The sequence below is a fragment of the Oryza sativa genome, chromosome 6 (assembly GCF_034140825.1).
Source record: "Oryza sativa Japonica Group chromosome 6, ASM3414082v1".
Lineage (NCBI taxonomy): Eukaryota > Viridiplantae > Streptophyta > Magnoliopsida > Poales > Poaceae > Oryza > Oryza sativa.
Genome location: NC_089040.1, coordinates 30,715,789 through 30,739,071, shown reverse-complemented (window position 1 = coordinate 30,739,071; position 23,283 = coordinate 30,715,789). Strand labels below are relative to the sequence as shown.

General features: G+C 49.9%; 2 protein-coding genes across 2 annotated transcripts; both read left to right on the top strand.

Annotated features, from left to right (window-relative positions):
* Positions 1-14,477: 14,477 nt before the first annotated feature.
* On the top strand, positions 14,478-16,928 carry LOC107276480 (wall-associated receptor kinase 2). The gene is made up of 3 exons (XM_066311779.1): positions 14,478-14,717; positions 15,026-15,707; positions 16,543-16,928. Exons 1-3 carry the CDS (start codon positions 14,478-14,480, stop codon positions 16,926-16,928), a joined length of 1,308 nt encoding a protein of 435 aa, XP_066167876.1.
* Positions 16,929-18,669: 1,741 nt separating this feature from the next.
* On the top strand, positions 18,670-20,097 carry LOC136357049 (wall-associated receptor kinase 3-like). The gene is made up of 2 exons (XM_066311778.1): positions 18,670-19,335; positions 19,639-20,097. Exons 1-2 carry the CDS (start codon positions 18,670-18,672, stop codon positions 20,095-20,097), a joined length of 1,125 nt encoding a protein of 374 aa, XP_066167875.1.
* Positions 20,098-23,283: the final 3,186 nt, after the last annotated feature.

Below are 23,283 nucleotides of genomic sequence, written 5' to 3'. Positions count from 1 at the left end.
GTATTTTATTAACAAGATATCTTTGAATATGTGATATTTTAATTGAAATGAGGAATTTGTGTAAACAATTAGTTATGAATGTGATTTTAACGTTCAAATTTGGGTTTATTATTTTTTAGTTGCAAGGTGTTTAAAAGGTAGCAGTATTTAGTTTGTTCTTAAGATAACTTATTGATTTTCTCATTTCTTTTAGTTTGGGGTCTCATGGTTTATCTGCCCTAATATAAGTTTGGGCCTCATGGTTTGCTGTTTGTGCTTATGCTAGAAACTGACCCAACCTGGTTCAGTTGCCAATGTGCATCAGTGCATCTCAGGCGGATAGGCACGAGCAGCGGAGGAGGCTACGCACAGGCGTTTACTAGCGTTTCTTTTGCCATCTTCGATGCGTAAGCCGTCGCGTCAATTAAGTCTTTTTTTTATCAGGAGTCAACCAAGACTGGACACGATCGAGCCGATTATGCGTGCATGGTCATGGAGGGCGAGGGCCGTTCAAAATTGAAAACGACCACGTCAAAGGTCGGCTCTTCGATAGTTCGATCATCTACGTCCACTAGGCCCAATTGATCGGCCAGATTGAACAAAAAAATGAAGTCGGCTATGCTAGAATTCTAGATGCATCGCACGGCATCATTTGCATTAAATTTCATCACTGATCAAGAACACTGAACACTCAATGTTGGAAATATAGTCATTAATCGACATATTTTAATCCAAAAAGTTAAAGCAATGATCATGGCATAAGCAGTATAGGGTGATCTTAACATAACCAGTAGCATACTATGCGCATCATGAATGTCAGGAACAGGAATATACCAGTAACGCGATAACATGCTAGAGGCATCATGTAGAACAGGAACAAAAACATAGCGCACATAGTATAGCGATAGCGCTAACAATGGGAACAGGAATAGCGCTAACAACAGTAGCAGGAGGAGAAGAGTATACTCCGAGAATAGCCCTCCGCTGGATGGTGAGGCAGAATTGCCTCCGTTGTTGTTGTCGTTCACGGCACCTCCTGGCGCACCAGCTCCGGATCCAGCTCCCGTCGGCGGCGTACCACCTCCGCCAGCAGTGGCGGCGGCAACTCCAGACATGGCGATGAGCAGTCGTGCGGGAGGCACTCCCCAAAAATCTGATCACCCGCCTACCTGGTGCAGATTTCAGGCGAAGGTGTGGTTTCGGAGGCACTGCTCCTTCCATTCTCTCGTGCGCGCAAGAGATCAGAAGCGAGGAAGCGAGAGCAATTCAGGCGCGGAGAAGAAGAAACTAACACCGGGAAAGAAGCTAAGAAAACGGATCGGACTCGCGGCCTCCTTATCTATCAGGAGAAAGAACGTGGACGCGCTGTTGCGGAGGGAATCGTGGGAACGTGGGTTAGTGCCTGCAAAAGGATAGCGACGTGACGCACGCACGCACGCCGCCATCTGTCACGCCCAGAAATTCCCGAATAGAATTCCAAGCAGAATGTGCATTAAAATCCCCGTCCAGGACCGGCCGGGGTACACAAACGACAATGTTGACATTCAGATCCACGTCTTACAAACATCATAAAAGTCTTACATAAATGCAGCGGAAAAACGAAAGACAACAGGAGCTAAGCCTTGACTAGAACTGCAGCGGGAACACCACTCCACAGGCATCCTCGACGGCACGGACGAAGCCTACTCCTCGGAGAAACCTCCATCTGACACATACTCGAACTCTGGGGGGGTTGGGAAAAATAGAGCAAGACTGAGTACTACCCACTGTACTCAGCAAGTCATACCGGAATAGGGGTATGATGCAGGGAATTATCAAAGAAGAGCTAGAGTGGTTCATTTGCATAAAGCGAGCATTTATAAACAGAAGTTAAAAGATTTAAGCAGTTGTAATAATTAATTAATATTGATCATCCGCTGTCCAACGCTATCCCACGTTGCAACAGGCCCAACCATCCACCTAAACCATCCAAATTCAAAAGATTACACTAGGGTGAGACTAATCACGGTGAATCTGGTTGACCGCCCATAACCGCGGGCACGGCTATTCGAATAGTTTTACTCTGATCAGAGGTATACAACTGTACCCACAAGACACAGCCCCACAACACGTTTCCGTGCGCCGACATGCCACCACGACACATCGGAAAGAGGCCGTGACAGGACCCTTCGCATAACCCCCTCTAGCCAAGCACACCACACCTCAGGTTTCACCCCCGTTCCCAGCGGGCAACGGGCAGTCCCCTCTCGTGCCTAGGTGAATCCGGAAGCGACAGAGGCCGTCGCAGGGCCCGCCCCGCTCCATCACGCCCACCCTTGCCTGGATGCGTCGACTAGAGGAAGGCTACACTACAAGCCCAGCCGTTGCCCACGCTAGCTTGTGGTAAGTACGATAAGTTCTTCCAGGGCATCCCGCGAACCGGTCCTTAACTGCCATGGGTGCGACCAGCGAAACCATGCACCCACAGCCCACCATGTGATTTATTTTAATTAACCAGCACCAAAGCGGTGGCACTAATCCAACACTACCATTAGAACCAACAGTCTAAACATTAATAAGATTTTCCCCATTGTGCACTAGTTGAACTAAGCATGGCTAAGCAATCCCTAGTCCAATCTCTAGTCATGTTATAACCCCAAGCTGACAAAAGGGACATGGTGCAACAATAGCATGGCTATGACAATAGGTAAACACCCCATAGAAATATTATAAAACAATGCAGTATTTGAAGGAAAACAATAGAGCATTTGCAATATAGGATCAACATGTTCAAGTGACAAGCATGACTTGCCTTGCTCTGCTGCTGGAGGAACCTCGGCGACTATTTCGAAGTACACCGGAGCGTCGGAAGAACCGGAATCTAGCGACATACAAGGCAAACATTGCAAACAGGCTATAAGACTACTGAAACAGAGAACAAAACCATTTTTAATGGATTCTACACATTTTTCTTGATTTACTGATACTTGAATGGGCTTAAACGGATCTCGGATGAATTAGTTATGAATTTTAGAAGATTCACTGTGTTTATTACTATAAAAGAAAAACCTTAAATCATTCATTGCGCAATAAATCCCAGGGCTGACATCAGCACGGGGGGGGGGGGGGGGGGGAAGCGCGGCGCCGACATGCGGGGCCCACCGGTCAGCGGCTCAGGGGGGGGGGGGGGGGTTCACCGTGGACCGGGACCACGCGGGTGGTCCACCGCCGGTCCATGGGACCGACGGCCCAGATCGCCCTCGGGGCCGATCGGACGGGCGGTGGCGACCCGGCTTGGCTCAAGACCGGCCAAGCGACCACGGCGACGGCGACGGCGACGGCGCGCGCGCGAACGCGTTGCCGGCGACGGCAACCGGCGGCGGAGGCGACGGCGCAAAGGCGACGCGAAGGCGGCGGCGCTAAGCGGCGGCTAGGAAGGAGTGGGAGGGGAATAGATGGGAGAGGAAACCTCACCGAGGGTGGCCGGCGCGGAGGAAGACGACGGCGAACGGCGACGGCAAGCCACGGGAGGACGATGGCAACGGGCGGACGGGATTCGGGGTGCCCTAAGGAAGGAGAAGAGAGAGATTAGAGGGAGGGAGATGAACCACGGTGACGGGCATCCATGGCCGAAGGCGGCGGTAGAGGTTGAACTCACCGGAGCGCGAGGGGATGCGAATTCCGGCGACGAAACTCGACGGGGAAGGGGCGGCCGGGGTGGAGCTTAGCCTCGCGAACCCGACGGCGGCGATGGCGCGGTGCCGCGGCGACCCTAGCGGCGGCTAGCGGCGGCCGGAGTAACGGAAACGGCGGCGGCGGGTGGTTGCACGGCGCGGGAGCAATGGGGAGCACGAGGGAGTTCGGCGAGATGGGGAAAAAGCGAGAGGGAGCGACGGGGAAGCCTAAATAGGGGAGGGGAGCCCTAGACGTGGCCGGTAGGGGCGGGATTTTGCCGGCCAACGTGGGGAGTGGGGGAGGAGAGAGAGGCGGGATTCGAAAATCGAATCCCGGCCATCTCGGGCGCGGGCGCGGGCGGGAGAGAGAGAGGAGAAGTGGGTGCGGGAGATGAGGCGCACGCGCGGGCGTGGCTGACGTGGCCCGGAGGAGGCGGAGGCGTGGACGCGGCGGCGGTTGCGGGCGCGGCGGCGCCGACTGGAGGAAGGAGACGGGCCCAACAGGTGGGGCCCACCTGTCGGCGTCCCGGGGAGAGAGGGAGGGCGGCTTGGGCCGGCCCACAAGGAGGAGGGCGCGCGCGGCGGGGTGGTGTCACGCCCCGAACTAGTCCCGACCGGAACTAGCCCGTGACGCTCCAAATTAACCTGTTAATCGATACCAGTCCCAGGAAACAGTGCTGGTATCACAGGGAGACAGAATATCACAGCAACAGAGGTCTCTTTATTATAGAGTAGATGTACAGTCATGTTGGGCTGCGGACAGATCCCGAGCTCACAACTGCATTACAAAAGGAAAGCGGAAGCCAGGACTTGGACCAATCAACACAGGCGCGACTTGGGAACTAGGCCGAAACCCTAAAACTCATTGTAGCCGGCTTGCTCCTGGAAGAACTCCTCATCAGCAGGACCCGCTTCATCTTCTTCAGCAACTAGGGGGGGATTATTTATATAGTGCAAGGGTGAGTACGGGAGTACTCAGCAAGCCATGGGAAGTAAGTGTTTAATGCAGGCTTCAAGGAAAGGCTGATGTTTCTGCAATTAATTTTATTTGAACTCTTTTCTGAAACAACTAAGTGAGTGCTTCTCAAACGACACGGATGAGACAGTGCGTCTCGTCCGGTCGGAGTATGTGCAATGTATCAGTCTTTAGAATTTAAACAAGGTTGGCACCCGGCCAACAGCTTTTTCAACGGCCACCCGGCTAACAACTTTTCAAACGGCCACCCAGGCCAACAACTTTTCAAACGGCCACCCGGGCCTAGCTGATCCCATCAGCTGCAGATTTTTCAAACACCGAACCCCTTTTCACACAGCAATTTCACAAGCAGTAGTCAAACAAAACTACGCTAGGAATCACCTCACATCCGCCCGTGACCGTGGGCACGGCTGTTCGAACAGTTTAATGACCTCTGAAGAGGGGGTACGCTTTACCCACACGACATTACTAACCCGGGTCACCCAGCCCGTGGGGATCAGCCACGTCGGGAGACCTCCAAGCTTTCATGACAAGGCATTTCGAAAGCCGATACAGGTTTACCATATGCCGACGAGAGGGGTCCCAGACCAACAACAGGTTAGGTCCCAGACCATACTGTGCCAGGAAGCCCAGGGGTCCTACCCGACACCACCCCGGCGAATCCACATGTCTCTCGGCATCAAGGCTCCCCTGATAAGCTAGTTACTCAGCCAGGGGTGTCCCATTCCACCCATGTGGTCGTACTTGTCTTATGTTTGGATGAAATTCCAAGGAATCGGTCCTTAAGTGCGAGAGCGGGAAACCGTACACTCGGTACGTTCCCCGGTCCGCGGTTTTGGAAATTCATTTAGTTCGCAAGCACCGACCCAAGTGTCGGGTTTTCCAAGTCTTTTGTAAAACTCCAGTTTTACCCAAGTTGTTACTCAGATTTTAAGTTTGAAGGCGACCGTCGATACTCGCACAGAGTGCGCGAGTATCGAGGCGCAACTGGGTGGTTACAAGGGGACATGGTATAGCAATTAACAATGGAAGGATCAAATGCGACAAATTAAGTAAGTCCGCCAATCTGCTTCGCAGATGGGACAACAGATTAAGTGTGATCCTATCAATGCATAATATTTTGCAAGCAACATAATTGAATTTCAAATATAGGCTCAAGATGTTCAAAGGTGGCTTGCCTTGCTCGAGATCTGGAGCTTGATCCTCAAAATCCTCGCACTGCGGGTCTTCGGGCTCCGAAACTACACGCGAAACGGGGCAACTCAACAAACAGCGAAAATAAAGCCCTATTAACGACCTCTAAGCGTGCCATTAGATAGATCTCGAGATTTGATGAATTTTGGAAGTTGAACGGAGTCAAACGGATTTACGGTTGGAAAGATATTGAATTTCTAAGATTATTGGATTTTTGGTCTAAAGGAAAAGGATTTAATTAAATCCCTTTTTTTTGGAAAAGAAAAGAAAAGAAAAGGGGAGAGGGAGGGAATATAGACTTCCCTCGGGCGGCTAGGGCGCGGCCCGAGAGAAAGGGCGGCTCGGCCGAGCTTAACGGGCCGGCCGGCCCAAGAAGGTGGCCCAGAGCGGCCCAAGACGCGCGCGCGCGGGAGGGAGGAGAGAGAGAGCCGGTGGACCGGGCTCACCATGCGCGGTCCCGGGTGGGACCCGCTTGTCAGCGGCTCGGCTCACCGTGCGGAGGGAGTACGCGGCTCATGCGCGCGGGCGGGGGAGGGACGCGGTGCACGCGCGCTTTTCGCGGTGGACGCGGATGCAGCGGGCCCACGCGCAGCCTCACGGCTCGCGGTGGAACGCGCGCACGGGGAGGGACTGACCGGGGTCGGCTCGACCCGGTCTAGGCTGAGCTGGCGCCGACGTGGCGCCTACGTGGCTGCCACGCGGGCCGGCGGGAGGTAGACGACGACCCGGCCGCGAATGGACGGCGGGCGGCGGCCGCGAATGGACGGCGGCCGGGCGGCGGAGCGAACCACGGCGATACGGGCAAAAGCTAGCACACCGGGCAGTTGTTCGTGATGAGGGGAGACGAGCCAACGGCTCGGATTCGCCAGAGGGAGTTCGACGGCGGCGAATCGCGGCGGCGACAACCGGCGGGGAGGGAAGAGGGAAACGCCGACGAGGTCACGAGGGACCGATTCCCGGCGGTGAGAGCATCTACGCGGTTTCGGGAACTCGATGCTAGCGTCGGATTGGACGGAGCTACACCGAGCAAGGCTGGCGACGTGTGGGTGCTACGGAGCTCGAGCGGCGACGGCGGCGAGCACACGGCGAGCGACGGCAACGGTCGGGGCGGCGCCGGCTAACTACGGGGAGTCTACTCGAGCTACTACCGAAAGCTAGGGGGAGGAGATGGAGCGAGGAGGAAGAACGGAGGGAGGCATCACGAGGTGAGGAGGGGCGCTGTGACGAGAGGCCGACGGCGCGGGAGGGATCTCTCCGGCATCGGGCCGGTTAAGAGGAGGAAGACGAGCGCCCGGAGTCCCCTTCCGCGTCCTAGTGCGCACCGGCTCCTCCGGCACACACGCGACGGCTGCGGTCGGCGAGAGGGACGGCAATGGCGCGGGCGAGAAACAGGGAAGAATGGGAGAAAAGGGAAGGGAGGGCGCTTGGGTTTATAGGGGGCGGCAATGTCGGTTTGGAAACCGACTTTGGCGGTCAAGGCACGAGCTGTCGCTCCGGCTAGCGGCCAAAACGGCGACAGGAGGGAGGGAGGATGACGACGGCGGGAGGAAAAGGGGAAAAAGGAGGGAGAGAAAGGGGGGCTCGCCCCTTTCTTCTTTGGGAAAAGGGGGAGGGGAGCGGGGGTGTCGAGGCAGAGGGAGGAGGGCTCGGCCTCCGTCCCTTGGCGGCTTGCGCGCGGAGTGGCGGGGCCGAGGCGATGACGACGGCGATGACGGCGGGGCGGTTTGGAGCGGCGCGACGACACGGGCGACAGGCGCAGGCTGGCGCGGCAGAGGGTGACGGCGGCGGCGACCAGATGGTCGGCCACTCGGCACGCGCGCGCGGCTTGCAATGGGAGGACGCGGCGGATGGAGAGGCGCGGCTCGAGCACGCGCGCTGGCTGCGGGGCCGAGCGGCTGCAGGCGCGGCAGGGCAGCGGGGCCGGGCGGCGACCACGCGGTGCGGGCGAGGACCACGTGGGCGCGCGCGCGAACAACAGCGCGCGGGGGCCGGCTTTGCGAGCGGGGAGCTCGCCAGGGAGAGGAGAAGGAAAGCGAGGGGAGGAGGCGCTCGGCGCGGTGACTCACGCGCACGCGCGCGGACAGAGCGGAGGAGGAGGAGCGCTCGGCGCCGCTCCCGCGCACGTGCGCGCGGCGCGCGGGCGGAGCGGAGCGGAGCTGAGGGAGAGGGGAGAGGGAGCGCGCCGGGAAGGGGAGGGGGCGAGAGAGAGCGAGAGAGAGGGAGAGAGAGCGGGAGCGCGCCGGGGGAGAGGGGGAGATGGGCCGGGAGGAAATCGGCCCATCGACCCCCGGGGGAGGCAAAATAGACTTTTGCGGAGGAATTTGATTTGGAAGGATTTGGATTTGGATTTGAACTCGACGATAGATCGGGGATTGAGATCTTGAGATGGCACGGACACTAGACAACAAGCAAAGAAACAAATTTCGCAATTAGGTTTTTTAAGAGATAATTTTCCCGTTAGGCGCCACGACGGAACGGGCGCTACAGGTGGATTGGGCCGACGGCCCAAGAAGAGGAAAAGGAGGGGAAAGGAAAACAAAAGAAAAGGAGGAAAAGAATTTCCCTGGGATTTAAAATATTGCAAGCTCGATTTTAAATGGTTAAAATTATTTTGAGAGCTCTGAAAATTCCACTAAAAATCTTGTTAGTGAATTTCGACATGTATAACTCAAGAAAAATTCCACATGCCAATTCCGATTATTATTTGCATTGATTTAGCAGGGTTTACTCTTGCTTTGCACCGGTGTTTTCTTAGAGTCTCTTATTAATTCAATTTTAGGCTTAGGAGGAGAACTTCAGGGTGTGACACCAGCCACGCCCACGCCCACGCCCACGCCCTCGCCCTCGCCCTCGCCCACGCCCACGGCCCGGAGCGCGCGCGCGCGTGTGGCATTCCGACCCCTGCCTCAACTGGTCAACAGGGAGCCTCCAATAACTCCCTATTTAGGTTGAGATATTTCTCGCTTAAATCCTGAGGTGGTATTATTATCCTCAACACTTATTATGGGCCTTTGAGATTTAATATTATAAGTTGGGCCTAGCCCAATTATTCTAACAATCCCCACCAAATTTCAAGGCTCATAAGAAATGTTCTCAATGTTGTGCCTGTTTGATATACCAGGGTTTTGGTGGAGACTGTTAAGTTGAACTTCCACCTAGGAAATGAGCTACATCAGACCACAACTGAACAATGGACTATGCCTTGAATTGTGAGTTTTGTGTGATCAGATTTCACTCAGAACCTTGACTGGTACTGGACTGCCGTTCGTATCCCCTCTGTTTGGAGCATATAAGTCAAACTCCAGGCCTTTCATGAGTATCTAGAGATCGCCCAAACCTCATAGACTGTGACTAGCAGTCGAACTCATATAGGTGTGTTCCTTCTGAGATGTTCTGCAGGTCAACATCTCTGCTTGGAAAAGCCACTCGGATCACATTAATACATAAGCCATCCTACCATGCAGGAAAGAAGATAAGCACATCATGAAAATGAGCCCCTTTCAAGGGTCTCTTCTCTCAGTCACACAATAGTTTGTTTCACCATCCAAATTCACGGGATCTCCGATCACAATGGACAGGTTTCCACTATTATACAACCTTAGGTGGGTATCAAGCCCATTTCCCTCGATGCACTGTCTATCACATTACGTGGTAGCCCCTTGGTAAACTGATCTGCCAGATTTCTAGCCGTTTGGACATAGTCCAATGCTATCACTCCGGAGTTTTTCTGCTTTCTGACAGATTTCAGTCTTCTCTTGATGTGTCTAGATGACTTCATGTTGTCCTTTGAACTGTTCACTTTAATAATCACTGTTTGATTATCGCAGTTCATTAGGATAGCTGGCACTGGTTTTTCAACCACCGGCAAATCCATCAGGAGTTCACGAAGCCACTCGGCCTCAACTGTCGCAGTATCTAGTGCTGTAAGTTCTGCTTCCATTGTTGACCTCGTTAAGATGGTCTACTTGCAAGACTTCCAGGAAACAGCGCCACCTCCAAGTGTGAACACATATCCACTTGTGGCTTTTATCTCATCAGCATCAGATATCCAGTTTGAGTCACTATACCCTTCTAGTACTTTTGGATACCCGGTATAGTGAATTCCATAGCTCGTAGTGCCCTTTAAATAGCGCATTACTCTTTCCAGAGCCTGCCAATGATCATCTCCCGGATTTGAGACAAACCGGCTCAGCTTGCTTACAGCAAATGAGATGTCAGGCCTCGTTGCGCTAGCCAAGTACATCAATGAACCAATGATTTGAGAGTATCTCAGTTGATCCCTTACTATTCTTCGGTTTTTCCTTAATAGCACGCTGGGATCATAAGGAGTAGGAGCTGGCTTGCAGTCACTATATCCAAAGCGACTTAAAACCTTGTCCACATAGTGGGATTGCACAAGTGTAATCCCACCCTCATCTCCTTTTTGTAGTTTGATGTTAAGAATAACATCAGCCTCTCCCAAATCCTTCTTTTCAAAACTCTTGGACAGATAGTCTTTGACCTCCTCAATCACATTAAGGCTGGTCCCAAAGATCAGTATGTCATCGACATATAAGCACAAGATCACCCCTTCTCCCCCACCATAGCGATAGTATAGACATTTGTCAGCTTCGTTCACAACAAAGCCTGCAGATGTAAGCGTGGTGTCAAACTTCTCATGCCATTGCTTTGGTGCTTGCTTGAGGCCATACAAGGATTTCAATAGTTTACACACCATTCCCTCCTGACCTTCTAGTACATACCTGTCTGGTTGATCCATATAGATCTCCTCCTCCAGCTCTCCGTTTAGGAAAGCTGTCTTAACGTCCATCTGATGGACGAGAAGACCATGAGAGGCTGCCAGAGCAAGTAGTACTCGAATCGTGGTCAAGCGAGCAACTGGTGAGTATGTGTCGAAGAAGTCCTCGCCTTCCTTTTGGGTATAACCCTTGGCCACAAGTCTTGCCTTGTACTTTTCGATTGTACCATCAGGCCTAAGTTTTTTCTTGAAAACCCATTTGCATCCTACGGGCTTGCACCCATATGGACGCTCAACGACTTCCCAAGTACCATTAGACATAATCGAGTCCATTTCACTGCGTACTGCTTCCTTCCAGTAGTCAGCGTCAGGAGATGAATATGCCTCTTCTATGGTTCTTGGGGTGTCATCCACGAGGTATACAATGTAGTCATCTCCAAAGGATTTTGCAACCCTTTGTCTCTTACGCTTGCGAGTATCTACAATGTTGTCCTCCTCAGGATTTTCCTCAGGCGTTTGATCATTGTGTTCTATCGGTGCAAAGTGCTCATGGGGCATGACAGTTTCTTTACTAGAAGTGCTAGGTGTATATTTCATAGGAAATTCATTCTCAAAGAATGTAGCATCTCTAGACTCAAGAATTGTACCAGCATGCATGTCGGGTACTCCAGAGTTTACTATTAAGAATCTATAACCCACACTGTGGATAGCATAACCAAAAAACACACAATCAACAGTTTTTGGTCCAAGTTTCCGCTTTTTGGCTATAGGTACATTTACCTTGGCCAAACAGCCCCATGTTCATAGGTATGAGAGATTTAACTTCTTCCTTTCCCATTCCTCGAATGGTGTTACTTCCTTATGCTTCATTGGAATTTTATTCAGGACATGACACGCAGTCAAAACTGCCTCACCCCACCATTCCTTGGAAAGCCCCGCAGTGTCTAACATGGCATTCACCATCTCAGTTAGAGTACGGTTCTTTCTTTCGGCCACCCCATTTGATTGGGGTGAATAGGGAGGCATCATCTCATGAATAATTCCAAACTCTTCGCAAAAGGATGCAAACTCATTGGAAAAATACTCCCCACCTCTATCAGACCTCAACCGTTTGATTTTCCTTTCAAGTTGGTTTTCTACCTCAGCTTTATAGATTTTAAAGTAATGCAATGCCTCATCCTTTGTTTTCAATAGATACACATAGCAAAATCTAGTGCAATCATCTATCAGTGTCATGAAATATTTCTTTCCCCCTTTAGTCAACACGCCGTTCATTTCGCACAAATCGGAATGAACAAGTTCTAGAGGTGCCAAATTCCTCGCCTCAGACGCCTTGTGAGCCTTGCGAGGTTGTTTCGATTGAACACAAGTATGGCACTTGGAACCTTTGACCAAAGTGAATTTTGGAATTAAACTCATGTTAGCTAAGCGCGTCATACAACCGAAATTCACATGACAGAGTCACGAATGCCACACATTAGACTCATCATTCTCGCTAATATGGTTCACAGCATTATGATTATTACACATGTCATTCAAAGAAAAGCGGAACAAGCCTCCGCTGTCATAACCTTTTCCAACAAAAGTCCCATATTTAGAAACGACACATTTATTGGACTCAAACACAAGTCTAAAACCTTCTCTACACAATAGAGAGCCGCTAACTAGATTCTTCTTTATTGAAGGGACATGCTGCACGTTCTTCAGCTGCACGGTCTTTCCCGAAGTAAACTTCAGATCGACCGTACCAACACCATGAACAGCCGCAAGCGACCCGTTTCCCATCAACAAGGAGGAACCTCTCCCGACCTGATAAGAAGAAAACAGAGAAATGTCAGCACATACATGAATATTAGCACCAGTATCCACCCACCAATCAGGTGAATGAAAAACAGAGAGAACTGTAGGTAATATTTTACCGTACCCCGATGTTCCTCCGCCCTCGCTAATGACCATGTTGGCAGACTTCCTGTCTTTGCGCTCAGGACAGTCCTTGGCCCAATGCCCATACTTGCCACACACAAAGCAGTCTCCCTTTGCCTTTCCCTTGCCTTTCTTCTTAAAATTGGTTGCAGCCTTGGGTTTGACATCAGGCTTGACTTTCTTGTTGTTGTGGGATGCATGAGGGTTCTTCTTCTGTACCATATTGGCACTAGAACCTCCCTCAACCTTTTTGCCCCGCACGTCCTTTGCCCTCGCCTTCTCCTCAACACCCAAAGAGCCAATGAGATCAGGAACACTGAACTCTTGTCTCTTGTGCTTTAGAGAAGTGGCAAAGTCCGACCAAGAAGGTGGTAGTTTGGCAATAATGCCACCCGCCACAAACTTGTCCGGCAACTCACAGTTGTTGTTCTCAAGTTCTTTAGCCAGCATCTGAATCTCATGAGCTTGTTCTACTACAGAACGGTCATCGACCATCTTGTAGTCATAGAACTGCTCCATGACATACAGCTCACTGCCGGCGTCAGAAACTCCGAACTTGGCCTCAAGTGCATCCCACATGTCCTTCCCAGAAGGCATGTGCATGTACACGTCCACTATGTTGTCAGCGAGTACACTGATCAATGCTCCACGGAACAGGCAATCCGAAGCCTCGAACTTAGCCTCTTCCTCAGGAGAAAGAGGTGGTTCACTTCGTTTGCCCCGTGAAACATAGAAGCACTGCATCGCTGTCAACCACAATAGTGCACGTGCTTTCCATCTCTTATAGTTTGAACCATCAAAAGCATGTGGTTTCAGTGCAGCAGCAAAGCCAACTACCGAAAATGACCTATCAGGTTTTTGGATTGTTGGAAATATAGTCATTAATCGGCATATTTTAATCCAAAAAGTTAAAGCAATGATCATGGCATAAGCAGTGTAGGGTGATCTTAACATAACCAGTAGCATACTATGCGCATCATGAATGTCAGGAACAGGAACATACCAGTAACACGATAACATGCTAGAGGCATTATGTAGAACAGGAACAAGAACATAGCGCACATAGTATAGCGATAGCGCTAACAATGGGAACAGGAATAGCGCTAACAACAGTAGCAGGAGGAGAAGAGTATACCCCGAGAATGGCCCTCCGCTGGATGGTGAGGCAGAATTGCCTCCGTTGTTGTTGTCGTTCACGGCACCTCCTGGCGCACCAGCTCCGGATCCAGCTCCTGTCGGCGGCGTACCACCACCGCCAGCAGTGGCGGCGGCAACTCCAGACATGGCGATGAGCAGTCGAGCAGTCGTGCGGGAGGCACTCCCCAAAAACCTGATCACCCGCCTACCCGGTGCAGATCTCAGGCGAAGGTGTGGTTTCGGAGGCACTGCTCCTTCCAATCTCTCGTGCGCGCAAGAGATCAGAAGCGAGGAAGCGAGAGCAACTCAGGCGCGGAGAAGAAGAAACTAACACCGGGAAAGAAGCTAAGAAAATGGATCGGACTCGCGGCCTCCTTATCTATCAGGAGAAAGAACATGGACGCGCTGTTGCGGAGGGAATCGTGGGAACGTGGAACGTGGACGCGCTGTTGCGGAGGGAATCGTGGGAACGTGGGTTAGTGCCTGCAAAAGGATAGTGACGCCCGCCCGCCGCCATCCACGCCCTCGCCCTCGCCCTCGCCCACGGCCCGGCGCGCGCGTGTGGTATTCCGACCCCTACCTCAACTGGTCAACAGGGAGCCTCCAATAACTCCCTATTTAGGTTGAGATATTTCTCGCTTAAATCCTGAGGTGGTATTATTATCCTCAACACTTATTATGGGCCTTTGAGATTTAATATTATAAGTTGGGCCTAGCCCAATTATTCTAACACTCAAGTCATCGGGTTCGCCCAAGTACTATATAACATGCATGAAGCTAGCTTAGCATAGATGTCAAGTTTCTCAAGAATTTAACACGCCTATACATTCTCCTCTCAAAAATTAGCATCTGCTACGACAGCCACCTCCAGGCACGGATGACGAAGCATCATCCAATGCTGCTCTTCCTTGGCCTAGCTTTGCTCGCCCTGCAGCCTCTGATCGCGGCCGCATCACGGCGGCCGCCGCCGTCGCCGCTGTGTCCGAAGAAGTGCGGCAACGTCGACATCGAGTACCCGTTCGGCATCGGGCCAAACTGCTCGCTGTCCGACGATTTCAGCCTCGAGTGCGTCCACGACACCCCGCAGCTTCGCCTCGGCACCGATCGGCAGCAAGTGGTGCCAGAAACACCTAGGGATATTTTGGCTAGCTTCACAAAGTAGTGGGCTGGACGATCTGGGTTCGAAGCCTCACCCCTTCTAATTATATTTGATATTAGGTCTTTCGGGGGCGGAGACAGGCCTAGAGCAGCTAAGGCTTGAGCCCTAGGCCTGTCTCCAAAAACTTGCTTAAATTTTGTTGATTCACCATGTAAATTTTTCAGAAAACTAAAACTCCATTAGTCGAGCCCTACCTTATTCTTAGTCTTATATAATTTTTGGCTCCGCCACTGGTCTTTCCCTAATATTCGTGTTCTTTTTAGCAGGTGGTGGCCGTGCTCGACATCAACCTGCTCCACGGCAAGATCCGGATTGCCAACAGCATCTCCTGGCAGTGCAAGGACGAGAACGACCCAACCGGCGCCCCGTTGAAGAACAGCTCGTGGATGGGCCTCGACGTGACGGAGCTGCCGTACCGCTTCTCCTACGAGGACAACCAATTCGTCACCGTCGGCTGCAACGTGCTCGTCTTGCTATCCGGAGAGGAGGCGTCAGTCGACCCGATCCTGAACGTCTGCATGTCCACATGCTTCGGCAACGGGAGCAACATCAGGAACGGCTACTGCTCTGGCGCGGGATGCTGCGAGATGGCCATCCCCGTGGGACTCAAATCCTACCGGCTTGAATTCAGCGGGCCATTATTATTTAATAACAGCTGGTCGCCGGACAATTACACCTGGTGCAGCCACGCCGTGTTGATGGAGGCTAAAAGCTTCAGCTTCGAGAGGGACTACGCGACAACCGATAAGTTTTTCAGAAACAAGAACGGCACGGTCCCCGTCGTGCTCAACTTCGCGGCGGGCAGCGAGAAGTGCAAGGAAGCAAGAATGAAAGATACCTACGCGTGCGTCAGCGACCACAGCGCGTGCGTCGGCACGGCTGATGGCTACGTGTGCAACTGCACGAGTGGGTACAAGGGCAACCCCTACCTCCCCGGCGGATGCACAGGTACGTCCGTCCGTCTCCAATACCACTGATTTGAGTTCCCGGATTTGTGGAGAGTTTTTTTTTAGAATGATTTGTGGGGAGTTGCACGTGATTTTTTATTTTAATAATGAAAATCGGTACTAAGTATATCTTTTAGTCCTACTGAAGCCTGTTTAGTTCACGAAAAGAAAATTTTTGGATGTCACATCGGATGTTTGACCGGATGTCGGAAGGGGTTTTCGGATACGAATGAAAAAACTAATTTCATAACTCGTCTGGAAACCGCGAGACGAATCTTTTGAGCCTAATTAATCCGTCATTAGGGCATGTACAATGGTGTTTATTAGTGGTCTCTCTCAATTGCCATGCAAGTAAATTTGATGACATGGAAGAAAGAGAAAGGAGTACGGTTGTTATGCATGACAACGGCTCAGAGTCGATTCTTAGCATTTATTAGAGCAAATTTTGTTGCATGGTGTTGAAAGAAAGGAAAGAAGAGTAAGAAAAAGTATTTTGATACATTAATTATTAGAGACTATATTGTCTCTAATTGTTGTAGGATGCTAGTCTCTAAATAATGTAGAGTTCATATCTAACTCTACCTTTTGTACATGCCCTTAGCATATATGTGTTACTATAGCACTTATGGCTAATTATGGACTAATTAGATTGAAAAGATTCGTCTCGCGATTTAACCCCTAACTATATAATTAGTTTTTTTAATTTATATTTAATGCTCCATACAAGATTCAAAGATTCAATGTGATGTTTTTGGGAAAAAAAATTAGGAACTAAACCAAGCCTGAGTTGCATGTACATTTAACTGTACTATAATTTTTTTTTACGGGAATGCTAGGGGACGGGATACCGTTCCCCAATGGGATACTCCTCCTCCACAAATGCGATTCTCACTCATGCGACGCGGCCGAAGCCATCAGCGCGCGCCCATCCCTGTCCTTGTCCCCTACCGCCGCTGCCGCCGCCGTCAGCATCCCTCGCCGCCGCGCCCGTCCCCCGCCGCCGCCGTCCCCGTCCCCCACCGCCGCCGCGCCCGTCCCCTACAGTCGTCGCCACGCCCGCACCCGCCACCGTCGTCGTCCCTCGCCGCCGCCGCCGCGCCCGTCCCCTGCCGTCGCCGTCGCCATCCTCGTCTACAGGGGGAGGGCTGCAGGTGGCCGGCAGCGCGTCGGGATGCTCCTCCCCCAACGGGATGCACAATTATATCTACTAGGAATCACCTGATACCTGGTAAGTATCATCCGATAACTCTTAAGTATCACGCGATATATAAGTATAAATCATCTTATACCTGACATGATACCTCACGAGTATCACACGATACGTGGTAGAAATCGTCTGATACCTGACAGGTATCACATGATACCTCGCGAGTATTACACGATACGTGGTAGAAATCGCATGATACCTGATAAGTATCACATGATACTTTGCAAGTGTCACCTAAAACATGTGTAGAATCGTCTGATACCTGATAGGTATCACACCTGATACCTACTCGGGATCATCCCGTTCGAAAACGGATTCCGTTATATAGCAGCCCTTTTTTAAGAAACAAAGAAAAACGCAAACAAAACACTCACCATGTGCACGTATTCATCCCTGTGAACTTATATGAATGCACACGTAACATGCATCTAACTGTATTATATAGTGTCATCTGGATTTCAAAAAATTTTCTATATGCTTAGGACTTATTCGTTTCAAAGGAATTGTAAAGGAAAAGTACAGGAATAGGCAATCCTTTGAAATGGACACTATACTGTCATTCGTTTCAAAGGAATGCACCAAACTAAAAATTCCTATCCCTCCACTTTTTTAGGGAAAACAAAGGAAAAAAATAATCCACTCCAACCCAATGTTTTCAATCCTTTGGATTGTTTGCTACACAACCATAGAAAAATTTTCTATGTTTTTCAATCCTTAAGTTTATACATGCATTTCTATACTATTTCTATGTTTTCTTTATTCCTATGTTTTAAAAATCCTACAAACCAAACAAGCTCTTAATTTGGTCTGGTTCCAATGCCATCCTATATGCAGATATTGACGTATGTGCTCCTGGAAATGACGGGTGTCCGGACGGGATGATTTGCAGTAATTTTCCCGGCGGACACAACTGCTCGTGTCCAGAAGGAGAGCACAAGAGCAACAAGAGTGGAGTACTCATCTGCGAGCCGGACCTGAAACGATCTTTGCCGGACCTGAAATTTAAACGATCTTACCGGCTCCCGGTCTCAGCGATCATAGCTATCGGTACGTAACAAAAATGCAATTGAGCAAATTTTTTTTTCAGAGAAGGGTATATTTTTTACCCAGCCTCTATATTCAACCGAATATATGCAGTCATTTAAATTAGGAATTTAGCCTATCGAATATAAAACTTAGCCCTTAAATAAAAATTTGCTCCCATAGAGATTTGACTCAGAATCTTAGGGTGCTACTCATGTCACTGTAACCATTAGGCTACATGCACTTTCACAAATGCAATTGAGCTTGCCCTGTCATCATCTACTCTAATATATGCACGCACAGCTAGCACGCATGGACTTTAATAAGTTCGATAATTTTTATATGCTTAATTCAATATAGAATATATTGTGGTCAAATTTGTATTTTGAAAAGCGCAAAAAAAAGTCAAACATGATGTATATACATATAAAGTATTTCAAGCGTAACTTAGAGCAAGTTTAATAATATAGCCAACCACTAACTTTAAATCATCTATAGTCAATTTAATAGCCAACTCATACACATAGTTACCAATAAATATATATCGCATTAGTAATATGTGGTCCCACCTATCATAAACATATTGTGTCTTGTAGTTTGTGATACAGCTGACTATAAATCTGTAACCCGCTACTCTTCTCTTCTTATTTCTCTTCTCGATATATACTTGCTCTTAGACTATCATATTTTTCCCTCGTAAACAGGCGTCACCGGTGGCATCGCTATCATCGTGATGAGCTTCCTGAGCTCATACCTAGTACACCAGCGAAGAGCGCTTGCCGACATCAAGCGCAGCTACTTCAAGCGACATGGCGGCCTGCTTCTGTACGAGGAGCTGAACGCGAGGAAGAGCAACGCGTTCACCATATACACCGAGGAGCAGCTCGAGCAGGCGACCAACGGCTTCGACGAGAGCAACGTCCTCGGCCGCGGCGGCCACGGCACCGTGTACAAGGGCTGGGTGGCTGCAGCCTCCGACGACCTCGTTGTCGCCATCAAGCGGTGCAAGCTAATGGACGAGAGGAACAAGAAGGAATTCGGGAAGGAGATGCTGATCCTCTCCCAGGTCAACCACAAGAACATCGTCAAGCTACTCGGCTGCTGCCTCGAGGTCGACGTCCCCATGTTGGTCTACGAGTACGTCCCCAATGGCACCTTGTACCAGCTCATCCATGGCGGATCTGCCGGCGCCATCTCCTTCGCTTCCCGTCTCCGGATCGCCCACGAGTCGGCGGAGTCACTCGCGTACCTGCACTCCTTCGCGTCGCCGCCGATCCTCCATGGCGATGTCAAGTCCTCCAACATCCTCCTCGACGAGAGCATCATGGCCAAGGTGTCCGACTTCGGCGCCTCCATCTTGGCTCCCACTGACGAAGCCCAAATGATGACCATGGTGCAGGTGAGAAATGCCCAGAGGTTTTCCGGCTAGCTCCACAAGGTAGTGGGTTAGACGACCTGAGTTTAAAGCCTCACCCTTTCTAATTACTCCCTCCGTTTCAAAATATTTGACACCGTTGACTTTTTAGCATATGTTTGACCGTTCGTCTTATTCAAAAAATTTTGTGAAATATGTAAAACCATATGTGTACATGAAAGTATATTTAACAATAAATCAAATGATATGAAAAGAATAAATAATTACTTAATTTTTTTAATATTAGGTCATTTCCTAATATTCGTGTCTTTTTTTACCATGGTGCAGGGGACGTGCGGTTACCTCGACCCAGAATACATGCAGACATGCCAGCTCACGGAGAAGAGCGACGTGTACAGCTTCGGCGTTGTCCTGCTCGAGCTGCTCACCGGCAAGAAGCCGCTCTGCCTCGACGGGCCGGATGAGGGGCGGAGCTTGTCGGCGAGGTTCTTGGCCGCCATGAGGGAGAACAGAGCCGATTTGATACTGGATGAGCAGGTGAAGAGCGAGGCGAGCGGTGAGTTGCTGGAGGAGATCACGCTGCTGGCTCTGGAGTGCCTGCAGATGTGCGGCGGCGACAGGCCGGCGATGAAGGAGGTCGCCGAGAGGCTGGGCGGACTGCGGAAGCTGCACCAGCATCCATGGACGCAGGACGTCGTCGAGCTCGACGAGGTGCGGTGTTTGCTCAGCGACTCGCCGGAAAGTATCAGTTTTGAAGTGGACGCCACCAGTAGTAGCGGATACTGAAATTTGAATTAGAGAATAGTGTTGCGTCAGTTTGAAATTTGAGTCATGTCTCTTCTTCTCCTCGGTTTGATAAAATGTACTACCTCCGTCCCATAATAATTGTATTTCTAGAATTTGAATTTGTCCCAAAATAATTATCACAATAGAGTACTAATAGTCTCATTAATCACTTCTCATTTAAATTTCTTTCTATTTTACCCTCGATTACCTTTCCACTCTTATATAGTATACACTACTTCCTCCGTTTCACAATGTATTCTATCTAGATTTATTAACATCAATATAAATGTGAGAAATGCTAGAATGACTTACATTATGAAACGGAAGGAGTATTTAATAAGGGACACATTATAGTCTTTCTTCTTAAACCTTAATATTTGCTAAACAAACTAGAATTACAAGTTATACGAGAGGAAGGTAGTATGACTTGTAGACTTGTAGTCACTATGGTAACGCTGTAGCCAAATTAATTTCCTGCTCAATACGAACAGAGCGAAGATATTAGGGTCTCATCTTTTCGCTTATATTTATACTTATCAGCTAAAATTTGAATTTTTAACTTTAAATTTGAAGCTGATTTTAAGGTTTTTTTCATCGAAGTTTATTTTTCAGCCTTTACTTTTGCTTTTAGATCACTAAGAATACGCATATAAAAATTTTATTCACATATTTCTTTTCGTTTGTAAATAAGATGTTTTGCTTATTCCGCGAATAAGCGAAACGATTCCATTTATTACAACAATCCTGCTATTTTTTCCTCTCTAATTACTTAACTGCAGTTCTCAAAAAATAATATTTACTCAAATGCTGTACAGTTTAGACTAATAACTTTGTTGATGGTCTAATAAAATGCCTTTCTTTGTACCGAGCTGGCCTAGTACCTATGCCGATGCTCAGATGCCTTGTTTGAGAGGCCCGTAATCAATTCCCATAACCCACATACATAAGGAATAAGTCTATTTTGGCTCCCTCATTTCTTGCCCTTGGTCGAATTGCATCCCTCAACTGCAAAATCGGATATAACACCTCCCACATCTCCGAAAACCGTTGCAAATAGACTCCTCAAGTGGTTTGGAAGGTGGTTTTGAGCTGACGTGGGTAGTTGACTAGTTGAATTAGCAAGTAGGACCCGCATGTCATCCTAATCTTATCTTTCTTCCTCACCTCTCCCCCCTCCCCCCCTCACCAGGAGCCGCCGGCGACAGCCCGTCCCACGGTAACAGCAGATTGGCCACCTGCAACGTCGGCATCGCGTGCGCATGCGCGCCCGCTTCCACGCGCCGCCTCTGCTGTCCTTCCCCATTCCTCTTTCATATCTTCCTCTCTCTCCCCTCGCAACTAGCAGCGGAAGCGGCGGTCATGGCGTGTTGTCGTCTTCATCGTGGAAGCAGAAGCGACGCTCCTGGCATGTCAGCGAAGCGGCGCACATGGGGGAGGATCTCACCGGCCGGCTTTGCACGGGAGGAGGATCTCGTCGGCCGGCAGTGACACGCGCGAGAAGTAGATCGTCCATGCACGCGCAGAGGCGGACACGCACCTAAGAAAGAAAGAGATAGGCCAATTACTTGGTTAGACATACACAACTACAGAACACCGCAATCACTATGAGAATTGGTCGCTCTGCCATCGGTGTGGATTGGAGCTACGAGATCTAGGACCTTGGAAACGATTCTTGGCCTGAAAAATCTTCTTGGACGGGAGGGCCGGCGATCTGGTTGTGTGGAGATTATGGGTACCCCATACCCACACGGCATTATTATCCGACTAGTTATAGGGGATAACTTATATATATGGAATATGTAACAGATCATGACTTGGGTATTACATTTCCTTGTATATTACAGAATGGCGTAAAGTCCTAGTTTGGTAATATTGTAAAGTAGATTTAGGAAATTGATACCGTGTTGGTTAAAATTTTTATCTTGTAATCCTGCCTCTCATCCTATATAAGGTGGGCAGGAGGCCCTCTAGGGGGCATGAGACAATCTGATTGTCAGATCAATAAACACCCGGTGGATTCAAATCCCCAAACAGGAGTAGGGTATTACCTCTCATTGAGAGGGTCTGAACCTGTCTAGATCCCTGTCTCTGCATCCATCCACTTTTAGCTCTCGTGCGCTACCCCCTTTTCATATTGCCGAAAATTTGTTTCGACAGTTGGCGCGCCAGGGAGGGGTGCGTCGAGTTTCCCGTCGGTAAAGTGCGTTGGAATCAATCACCAACATGACCGGATCGTACACGCGCGTCATTCACCGCCGCAAGAAGCACGGAGGGCGCGTCTCATCAGAGCGTTGAGCGCCTGCCAGATCGAGAGATCGCGCCGATCGGTCGTGTGCTGTTTGGACTTCCGGATCGGCGAGCAGCTACGCGTGACCGGCAGCAACCAGCCGCCGGCGCATGATCTCCGTCGACGTCGCTTGGTCTAATTCAATCCGGCCGACCACCTCGATCGATCTACATCCATGCGGCTGTATAGTCCACGCGTCAGATCGATCCGCATGTGCATCACATGACGAGGGTCAAGCAGGGAGCAAGACTATGGCATATGCATCTAATCTTCTTCCTGCTAATTAGATTGATTATTAAATCAGATTGATTGATGGTCTTTTTCCTCTTTGCTCTTTCTTCTGGTGTATGCATGTTGCCGGCGACCAAGGTGTTCAATTAGGCACGGTATGATTAAGCCGTCGCTACGCAAGGCGAAGCCGTCCACTCTCTGAGCGAATCCAACTCGTGGGCTGGACAGGCATGCACGAAAGTTCACATGACGAGATCGCTGGAGATGTACAGGATGTGTCGATTCAACCGCCATGCATGGATTAATTAATCCAGCCATACATGCATTCAATCGCTGAGATTTATACATTTAATTTGCTGATATTAATCAGATTTATTTTATTTGTTTCCATGTGAATCTCGGAGCATCACCGATGGACGTCCTGCGGGCTATGGCCACCACGGGCCACACATGGGAACAGCCAGCCTATGGCTAATCAGGAGAGAACACGTGCAGAAAGTTGATCTTACCGATCAACAAGCACCATTAATTTACTTAATCATGCCTATATATTTTTATCATTAACCAAGTTGGTTTGTTGTCTTGTTCTGTAAGCACGCCGAGCCATGGATCGCTTGATTAGTCCTAGCGACAGAGTGCAACACCAGCAACCAATTTTCTCCGTCTCG